Here is a 10,555-nt window from a genome sequence, read left to right on the forward strand (position 1 = left end):
GCAACCGCGTCCCGCAAAGTCCCCTTGCCTGCCCACGTGCGTTCCCAACGCTAGGGTCAACCTCGGTTTATTGTCGAGGTTTTTCTACTTAGCAAACCCGATAGACCTAACATGTCGCTATAGGAGCACAACAAAGTCTTAGGATGGTAATCGTCAACATTCAGTACAACAAGCCTGATAGGCGAAGTACTCTAGCTCATGAACATACATGGGGTATCATTCCCCTTCTTACAAAGCTTTACCATAAAGGGGGGTTCCCAGTATCCGATCCTACCAAAACACCAAGCAATGAAAAAGCCCACAGTAAACCCGCCATGACGCCGAGCGCAGAGGTATGGTAAATCAATCAATCAAAAACCCTTCTTCTTCCTTCCTCTCTTCTCTCCAATCTGTCTCGCCCGCCCCTCTCTCTTCGAACTGCCGGGGTGATCTTCCCTCCACCACGCCTCTGGACGAATTTTGACATCCCAACCGCATTCTCCCAAGCCTCCTTGCAGGGCAATTTGGCGAATCTTCTGTGTTGCTGCAATACCTACCGGGGCGCGTTCGTCTGGCGCGAAGAATTCGCGCTCAGCGTCGCCCCGAAGCGCTGGGCTAAGTCAAGAGAAAAAGTACTTGGATTCCCGGAGACGGGATACGTCCCACCCACCTTTCTGCGGAACAGGTGGAAAGCTGAGCGGGATCCATACTTGAATTGTGCTCTTCTCGTGGCCGAGGCGAGACGGCGCCTTCTTCTTGGCTACACCGCCGCTTTGTGGGTCCTTTGCGAGATCTTGGGCCTCGTCTTCCACAACATCGATCGTTGACTCAGTGGTGGTGATAGCATCAACTTCATCACCCAATGCCTCATCGATAGTCTTTGTTTCCCTATCGGCAGACTGTTTGTCTTTAGACTCACCGAGCAGAGCGAGTCTGGCCGAGCGGAATGCCTTGGGGTCCTGGTCCGCAAGCCAGATGCTGGTCGGCGTGACCATCGCCTCGCCCTGTTTCCTCTCCTCGGCATCTTCACTCTTCAGCAATTCCTGTCGCTTAGCCTCCAGTGCAACTTCCTCAAAGGAGATGTCTCCGTATCGCTTGCCACTTGATTTTGTGGTAGTACCCTTCTTCTGGCGACGCTTTAGTCTCCATTCTGTGATCCTCCGGCTGACCTCTGCTCCGTTGTAAAGAGTCGCTCGGTACATAGCACCTGCATAACGCGCAGAGAACTCGGCAGCAAGACGGTCGACAATATCCTCGCTATGCATGCGTACGAATGCGTCACGAAGAATGACGTTCAAATTAGGGATATCAGAAGCGTGTGTCCAAAAGCTGTCGTGGACAGCGGCGAAGTCGAGCCCCATCTCGCTGGCCTTCAACGCCGAAAGTAGCATATGGCTCGCGTCGAGAGAGTGGATGAAGTTGGGGGGAAATGCTTGGAGCTGCTTGCGTTTATCAACCTCATTATGCTGAGACCTCTTTGACACCGTAATGTTCTGAATCTTAGTCTTGATGGTCTGGTTACTTTCCTTCCTGTATGGCTGGACAATTGGCATCTTGAGTGGCGTTGTCCAAATGATGCTAGTCTGAAAGTTCTCCATGCCTTTGTTGAACTTGTTGAGCTGGGCTGCGGTAATCTTCTTTGGTGCCACAAACTTCGGGTCATACAACGCATTCGAAGGATCCAATCCTTCGAAGCGGTCTTTGATCCTTTTGACTTGCTCGGCAGTAATCGATGTCGTTATGCGTTCGCCACATTCCCCAAGCCAGTACTGAATCTCCTGAGCACCATTGAAAATTTTGCCCAGCGCGTCAAAGATCTTATGCGCAACATACAAAGCGACGGCACCAAGTCCCCGGACCTTGCTTGTAGGCTCGAAATGAGGGAACAAGTTCCGTAGCTCGTCGTGTACCTGTTCTTTCGCTCCCATGAAGGTGACTCCGTAGACGTTAGTCATGACTGTTCGCTTGACAACTTTTCGCGTAATGTGGCCGTCAACAAAGGACGCTGTTGGAAGACCTTCGGCGGCGTCTTTTGCGACCATCTCTTTTACGAGTTCAGCAACACCAGTATAAATATCCTGCGGCCTGTCGGAGGGTTCAAGGTTGACCTGGCGAGCACCAGCATAGTCACCACCCAAGGCTGCGTAATGCTGAAGTCCATTACACGTTCCATCCTGGTGAACTGGAAACTGAGATACAAACCGAGTCGGATCGGGTAAGTCGAAAGCTCTTTTCAGCTCCATGCAACAGGCCAGACATTGCCAAGGATCTTCCGCCTTTACCCACCACCGTCTACCATCCAGTGGATTCGTCGCGGAATCGCGAATTTCGTCCAGGTTGTCCATTGTGAATTGTTCGCGTTCGCGTAGGCTAGCCTTGTCGTAACCGTAAAGATTGGCTAGATGAATCTTCAGCCATTGTAAACCCACAGTACCAAGCTCTTTGCCGTGCGCAAACTTGAGAAGTCCCCTTGAGAGATCAGACCCGATATGATTAAGGATGGGTGGGATCGGATATGCGCGGCCTCGGAAGTCGACGCTATGAGGGAAGAACATTTTCTTTTCGTTCAGGTATGCTCGCGCTGTCTCCAATTGAAAATTCTGGAAACATCGCTGTGAGTGAAGACCGCCGATGTGATTCTCGTATTCCTTCAGAGCTTTGCTCCATTTTGCTCGTTCCTGGACTGACGCGTTGGCTGGAGGTTCTTGGGGACGTGTGTAGTTGGTAATGGAATCTTCACCAACGAGAGCCCCAATAGTCTCTCCCGAGTTCCAGGCACGAGCCATGACTTCAAAAACGGGGGCATTGATCTGCCAAGGTACTCTGCCAAGCACGTCGAGGCCAGCCATCACCTTGGACATGTCACCATTTTCTATGGCTGACCGGGCATAGGCTTTCTGCGCACTGTCACCGACTTTCTGACGAATGACTTTTTGCGGGATAGTGTAGTATCCGCCATCTTCGTAACTAGACCATGGTTTCGGTTCGACTACCATTGGCAGCCTGACAGTCTGGATGCTATGAACAGAGTCGGTTCGCAGTTTGGTAGCGAGCTCATGGTGCGGCACAAGGTAGCCAACCTTCTTGCCGTTACGATAACCGACTGCGTGGTGGAAGGCGGCCATACTGCGGGATATCTGCTTCCCTGTCCGTGGATCCTTTGCGGTGACGGTGAGGGTTGCAGATTGAAGCAAGAGCTCCAAGCAGAAGGCTCCAAGCTTTGTTCGTACCCCTAGTGGTATGTCGGCCTTCTCGAGTGGATACGATGTCTTCAAAGGTGGTAGGCTGGAGGGCGCCTCCCGGGTCTCCTTGGAAAGTTGATTGATCAAGTTCATTCGAGTCTGCTTGCGCTGCTTTCTCAGGAAAGCGTCTCGCCGAGCCCGCGAATCAGCGTCGAGGTATTCCTCGATATCGTTACCAACGGCAATAGACAGGGCCGATATCTTGTAGGCAGAATTGTCTTCATCCTTGCCCTTCACTGCGGCCTGGGTAGCCCGAGCAACGGTGATTGCCGCAAGCTTCTCAGGCTTGCACCTTTCCAGCCAGACACCGTAGGCGGCAACCTCGTCACGCGCCGTGGACTTGGCGGAATCGGACAGAACCTCCTTGGCCTGTTCGATACGCTTTTTGAACAGCGGAACGAGGGCGGAGTACCAGCCGTACATGATGGCCTGGATAGGCTTGCTGTTCATGACGCCATAGACGCCCACTTCTTGTAGTTTCTCGTCCTCGGCTTTCCATCTCCTGACTGCGGCCTCGATGCCATCCTGTTCCATCTGTAGTTGGCGTGCGTATGCGTAGGCCTGGTCCTTCTCTTCCTGGGTTCCTGGCATATCGTGCGGGTACGGAACGCGGGCCTCATCGTCGAAAATGGTAAGAGCTTGTTTCAGCGAATCCAGACCCATGCCCTTCTGCTTGACTGGTTTGATTGGCTGTGATGGGTGGGATACCAGGCCGTGTTCGATAAGGTTCTTGCGACCCAAGGGCGTGCTGACATGGAGATGCTGAACTTGGTCGACGGGCGGAGGTTCTTGGAAGGATTCTGGTTGTAGGCGGATCAACAGATCCCACTCCTCATCGGAGAACTCGGGCGAGGCGTTGATTTGGTCGAGCATGTCTTCGCCGTATTCCCGTGCCGTGGCGATGTATTCTCGTACTGCGGCCTCGTCGTCACCCTCTTCCAGAAAGTTCATGGCCGATCGGATCAGGGTAACAAATGTCTGCGCGTTTGGTGGGACATCTTTGGCTAGCATGTGGTCATTGCACCAGGTCTCAATCTTCTTCATGCTCTCCACACCAGGATCGAGCTGGCCGAGGTCGAGCAGCGTCTGCAAGTAGGCGTTGTGTGCGTCGATGAGTTCTGGCGCATCCTTGTTGTAGACGGTGGCAAGGCGGTCGATAATGATGGCGGCCCGGTCCAGACGTCCGACGCGCAGACATGCGTATAGGTTCTGGTGCAGCTCGACGAGGTCACCGACGAGGCCGTCGCGGGGACGCAACGCAGGCAACGCAGTCAGCGAGTCTCGGACGACGAGGGGATTCTGAGGGTCCCATCGCGGCATGCGAGAGAGGTCGGGAGACTGGACTTGGCGCCCGAAGGATTGCGCAAAGGGATCGAAGGAAAGCGGCGAGGAAGGTGGGGGATGCAGTTCGGCGGATGTGGCGAGGGAGCGTGTCTCGTGCCGTATGGACAGTGAAGAGGGCCGTTGCCGCTGCCGTCGACTCGAGTCGTGTGTGTTTGTCGAGGATGCGGAAGGTGCGTACGAGGTCCTCCGTGACAACGCTGGGCAGAGCCATGGCAGCGTTAATTGGTCTGAAATGGTCGTGGGCGTCCTGAAGGCATTTCTGCGGAGTTTCCGCCCTGCGGCTCGCGAGAGCATTTTCCTAAGAGCGTCCGGACAGGTACAAAGTCTATGGGGGGTATCAAACGAACAAACAAAGAGAAACAAAAGCAAGACTTGTAAACGCCAGAAGACAACTAGAGGAAATCGTGCAGTTGCAGCGAGAACTTGGGGCGGGCGTGTAGTTGCCTCGTGGTTGAAGATCCTCCATGGAAATTTTGGCCGACCAAATCCATGCCAGCGTCATCACCGAAGAGGCATCGCTAGCCTTGGCAGCGTTTTCGCCTGATTACATAACACTACAGCATAGTACTTTTTTGTTTTTACAGCTACAAACTTCGCAATACTAGTCTTCGCGCTATGCCTCATCCGCGACAATGGTGGGCTTGGTGATGGTCCGCTCCCTCGTCGACGTCGCCACAGCAGATAGTGCATCCTCGATCAACTTCTCCAATTGATCATCAATCGGCGCATCAAACATCTCCACCTCTCTGCTTTCATCTTCGACCCAGTCGCCATCATCGTCCTCTTCAAAACAGAACAAGTCGCTTGCTTCACCCCCGACAACCTTCTTATGCTTACCTTTGGGTATCTTGCAGCCACCAACCTCCTTGCGGAATATGTCTGCGTACTCTCTTGACACAGTGGATATGTTTGCTGGAGCAATTTGTTGTCCGTCATAGAGAAGCTGGGGTCTAAATGTGGATGTACCAAGTCAGTCTGTGTCTTACCTACAGTTTGCACAGGAGTACTTACAGGTGAGGGATCTCGGGAAGATCGCCGTTGAAAGGTAGCGCCTGATGCAGCGGCATTGTGTCTGGAATGACGGGTGTTTCGGAAGTTTGAGGAGACCGAGGTGGTGTATCGGCGCGCAGAAATGGTGCATCTGTCTCCAACGGCATGGCAGGTGTTTCTTGACCGTCTCTGGGCGATACAGCAGAGAACTCCTCGGGGACGTGGTACAACTCGTTATGAATCGTGACCAACGCATTGGACGTCGTCGCAGGATAAAGCAGCGAATAGCCGCGCGCGCGCATGAACTCAAGCATGTACTCGGTCCATGCGGGCAGTGTCTCGGATACCAACTTCCCCCGAGATGTCGTTTTGGCTGATTGCTGATGCTTGACCACACGATTGCCGAGGAACGAATGCAGCTCTGCCCACTTGTCTCCTAACAACAATGCCGCGTGGCTGTTTGGAGCCTGCCACATGAAAGGCACGCTCTTGGCACCTTGATGCAGCTCCTTGTATCGGTCAGTGTGCATGTCGCCTGTCGACGGAGGTTCCAACTTCGTCTTGCCATCGAGGAGCACCGCTGGCAACTCTAGACTAATACCCATGAGATTATCATTGTCCTCTGCGCCGTAGGTCGAGTACTTGTACTCCAACAAGGCGTATTTGACAAAGTGGAAGTACTGTGGCGACAGCTGCGCTTGCGAAGAGAGTAATAATACGTGTGAGTTGATCGTGTTGGTGGGGTAAAATAACTCCAAGAAGCGAATTGCAGAGTCCTCCTGGTTATGGCGATGGTTTGAGATGCGGCGTCTGATACTGAGTCCGCTCCCTGCCATGGGATTATCATTATGTGGGGGCCATTTGAAGCTTTCAATGTGCTCTTTTACTGATATGTCGAGCTCGGCTGGCAGCTCGACGGTGATACGAGGCGGTCTCAGACCACTGTAATCGGCGTCTTTGATTGATTTCAGTAATCGCAGAACGCTGGAAGAGTCTGGTGGTACTTGGATGAGAATGTCTACGGTAGGATCGTGCCAGTGCCTTAGTGAGCCAGCATCGAGCCGTGAGACCCAAGCAAAGTCCTCCAATCTGTCTTTTGGTACTTCAATGAGAGGCATCTTAAGCACTCCCGTTTTGGTTCGCATGCCTCGGACAAAGAACTGGTCTTCTGAGACGGAATCGTCGATGATGGCTGCTTGAGGATGGAGAAAGCTGCTGATGTGCTGCATAGCACCCATCACGGCCGTCTCAGCGCGTACATCGGTACTATACCTGCAGGCAACGTTCTAGTTAGCCATGGCCGTTTATGCACGAGTTTTGAAGTTTGGAGCTGCTCATGCGACTGCAACATAACCCTGAAGTACTTGAGAACAATTTGAGGTACATACTCCATGTAATCCGGTCGCGCATCGTGCCATACAGCAGGACACTTGACCTTGTCTATCCCGTTTATCTCTAGCAGATCGTCTACTGGTATATCTTCCCTGCCCATGAAAGCCGCGTGTACATGGTTCCTGTTCCATTGCGACATCTCGCATACCATGGGCAAAAGCGTCGATGCACTCTTCAAGCTCGACATTGCGAATAGTATGTTTCTGTTCTTCTTCTCATAGCCACCCGTTGCCGAGGCGGATGAGCGCAGTGAGCTGGCGAGGCGGAAGAAGCGTATCTGTCCATCATATGTACGAGGGACCGCCTCTCCATGCCTTGGTTTCTGTACGCCCGGTGGCGCTCCCGTGGGTTCGTCGTCGCCGTCCGCGCTCGGCTTCTGATATGTGGATGTGATTGGCAGTCCTCGATATCGTGGCTCGTCCGGTTCTTCGTAGTCGTCAGAGCCGCTGAGGAAGCAGTAGTACAGCAGGAACAAGCCCACTACTGCAAGCAGTATCCTCCGCCGCCGCCAGCGAAACGTGTGGCTCCAGCCTGACCAGCTGGAATGCCGCGCGGGTTTGTATCTATGGTCATCGTCTTTCTTGCCCAGCTCTTCATCGCCCGGAAGTATCGCCTTCCGATACATGCTGCCCCGGACGAAGCTATCTGGCAACCACCCCTTGTCTGTGGCGCGTCTCGTCGCTACCATTCAGCGTGCTCGGTCATGGCGATGTAGGGACAAGTGTCGCGTGCGGTTCCACGTGCGGCCGGTGCGGGAGCTTTGCGAGATTCTGCGTCTCACGCTGTCGGAGCCAAAAAAAAAAAATGCGGCGCAAAGGTTCAACTCGATTAAATGGGGGAGAGAAGCAGCATGACAAGAGCTTCGACGAAAGGCCAAGCGCGTGTCAAGGGCAGTGCAAGAGGCCATATTGGAGATGCGATAACCTCGATTGTCCTTCCGGGAACCACATCCCTGCAACGCATCATCCCGCTCGCCTATGACTGACTGCCGACGCCTTCGTCGTTGCTCACAACAACCACCTCATCTCGACTATATTTCAAGACAGCTTCTCCGGCCTGGTCCTAGACCTTTGAGTCGGAGCTCGCCACAGCGCTATCACATCAAAAAAAACTTAACACCATTGCCGAGCATTGCGCACGCCAAATGCCAATTAGATTAATCAATACGCCCACACTGCATTAATCTACGAACCCACCCGCTTACGCCTTCTCAAACTCGGCCAATCGCTCATCTGCTGCCCTAAGAGCCTCCCGCAGAATCTGCTCGTTTCGAGGTTTGAAGAGAATCTCGTAAGGTCGGCACATCGTCACCAAACTGGTAGGGTCTGAGCTGCCCCTGACAGGATGCACGTCCACCTCCGATTTCTGTACTAGCTCAAAGCTGTTCAGCGTCCGCAGGAAGACAAGGTACAGCTCGCGATTGGCTAACAATGAGCCTGCACACATTCTGTAACCTAGGCCATATGTATGCAGCGGGGCGTCGGGTTGCTCTAGCCAACGCTCAGGACGGAACTCGTCCGGATCTCTCCAAACTTCGGCATCTATTCTGCAGTCAGCATCGCTGTCTCTAGTGTAGGGGAACCAGGGAGGATGACGTACCCATATTACATGCCCATGCATTCAGATATACTGTACTGCCTGCGGGGATGAGCTTGCCCTCATACATGATATCCTTGACTGTCGCTCGCGGAAGCGCTAGGCGTAGTACAGTGTAGTATCGTAAGCACTCTCTAACCAGTGCGACAACATACTCACACTTTTGGTCATCGTACGCATCCGCTAGCGGCTCGTCTTCCGAGTAGTACTTCCGAATCTCCTTGATAGCCTTTTCTTGGATATCCGGCCTTTGAGCCAGCAGCGCCACACTCCACTGAACGAGGGTAGTGATGGTGTCTAGACCGCCAGACAACATCGTCAGGCTGATCGACGTTAACTCCTCCTTGTTCAACGCGGCTTCCTTGTCTTGGATAATGTTTGCCTGGATACACGTCTTGTGAGTACCCTTCTTCATTCGTTCGTCCAAATCGCGATTCAGCTTCGTTAGGTAGACATCTCGTCTGTTTCGGTGCTCTTTCGCAGACTTGGTGCCGAAGCTGAAGGGATTGAGTCTCAAGATGGGAATGTAGTCCTGCAAGTTTCCAGTCGTACTACGAAATTTCGAGATAGCGGCTTCGACCTCACAGATCTCGTGAAACATTGGATCATGTCGACTACTCATCCTTGTACCCCAGTTGAGGGTCAGAGCGAGCGAAAGTGAAAGGCGCTCAATCATGGGCATGGGGTTTACACCAACAGTACCAGCATGGCCTGACTCAAATCCGTCTTTTACAAATTCCTTCGTTTCAAGGTCGAGGTGGTCGATGTATGTCGCAATCGAAGGTTTGTTGAGTGCCGAGGCAGCACCCTTCCTCCTGCGCTTGAGCGAATCATTGAATGGCGACGTCCCGATTGTCGTACCGGCTGTGTTTGAGAGCACCTGCTGTCAGTTAGCGAAGTAATGGGGCACCCTTACTGTCCAGCTCACCTTGTGGAAAGTCCAAAATACGGGTCTGGAACTCAGCGCCTGGCTGTTCCCACCAAAGATTTTCTTCGCGGCTTCCGCGCTGTTGACCACAATTACCGGCTCATTTCCAAGCTGTATCTGGTACACAGCGCCAAAAGTCTTGCTCCATTCACGATACTTCTCGGCCGCATTAACCTTGATGTCTGGAATGTTGCCCACCAAGGGCCAGTTGGTCGGTCCGGGAAAACCCTTGATTCGTCGGGAGTATCGCACGTATTCGTTCCCAATAACATACAATGTGGGAATGCATATTATCAACAAGAACAACGAGCGAGCTGGGTGTTCCAGAAACTGCGACGAGAGCAGTGGTAGGATGATGGAAATCATGGCGCTCGCTAGTGGCTCCTTGCGACGCTTGCCGAAAACAACAAGATGTTCGAAAGGTTGTTGCGAGCCACAAGTTGGATCTACGCTTTAGTTAGCGGAAGGCCGGTCATTTTATTTGTCTACCATTCCTCAGCCATGACGGGCTCCCCAGACTTTACGTGAAGCGTGGCCGGCTCATGCGGGGAAGTCGCACCGTTCGTTGGGGACAGCGGAATTAGACCGCCAAAAGTGCGGAACAAGAGCGCGGAACCATTGTTGTGCCATTCTCTGGTGCTGCTAACGCCTTCAGCGGCTTGCTGAACCTGCCACATACACAATTCGATACAGAAACAAGTCTCCGGGCCACTGATGTGCGAATGTTGTGCAACGTCATCACCGCTTGCCACTTTTCTTCAATCCGTCAGCCCCGCATCGCCTTCTAGCCTTCTGTTCTATCACTGCCGCTCCTGGCTGATAGTCATCCTCAAGGGATAACTCTCGTAGAATACGCTTCTATTATGGAGTGTTCTACTTACATACTTACACAGTTGAATTGCTCAACGAACACCTCAGTATCGATTCACCGATAATTCGCGAATAAGGCTAACCTTTTCCTTACTTCAATACAGCGAAAGAGAAAATGCTTCGGCCAGAACGCCGTCTCGTCCCTCAGGACGACGAGGCCGTCCCAATAATGAGAGACTCTGATGGAATAGATGGCAAGAACGATTTCTGGGTT

General features: G+C 52.9%; 3 protein-coding genes across 3 annotated transcripts; all 3 read right to left on the reverse strand.

Annotated features, from left to right (window-relative positions):
• Positions 1-599: 599 nt before the first annotated feature.
• Positions 600-4,859, reverse strand: AA0111_g6092 (DNA-directed RNA polymerase; the record flags this gene model as incomplete). Its single annotated transcript, XM_028652277.1, has 1 exon — positions 600-4,859. The coding sequence occupies one exon, from the start codon at positions 4,857-4,859 to the stop codon at positions 600-602; it is 4,260 nt and encodes a 1,419-aa protein (XP_028506530.1).
• Positions 4,860-5,178: 319 nt separating this feature from the next.
• On the reverse strand, positions 5,179-7,572 carry AA0111_g6093 (hypothetical protein; the record flags this gene model as incomplete). Its single annotated transcript, XM_028652278.1, has 3 exons — positions 5,179-5,515; positions 5,577-6,827; positions 6,944-7,572. The coding sequence occupies 3 exons, from the start codon at positions 7,570-7,572 to the stop codon at positions 5,179-5,181; spliced, it is 2,217 nt and encodes a 738-aa protein (XP_028506529.1).
• Positions 7,573-8,147: 575 nt separating this feature from the next.
• Positions 8,148-9,837, reverse strand: AA0111_g6094 (3-hydroxyphenylacetate 6-hydroxylase; the record flags this gene model as incomplete). Its single annotated transcript, XM_028652279.1, has 3 exons — positions 8,148-8,488; positions 8,547-9,423; positions 9,472-9,837. 3 exons carry the CDS (start codon positions 9,835-9,837, stop codon positions 8,148-8,150), a joined length of 1,584 nt encoding a protein of 527 aa, XP_028506536.1.
• Between the last annotated feature and the right edge of the window lie 718 nt (positions 9,838-10,555).

The sequence above is a fragment of the Alternaria arborescens genome (assembly GCF_004154835.1).
Source record: "Alternaria arborescens strain FERA 675 chromosome Unknown contig_12, whole genome shotgun sequence".
Classification (NCBI taxonomy): Eukaryota; Fungi; Ascomycota; class Dothideomycetes; order Pleosporales; family Pleosporaceae; genus Alternaria; species Alternaria arborescens.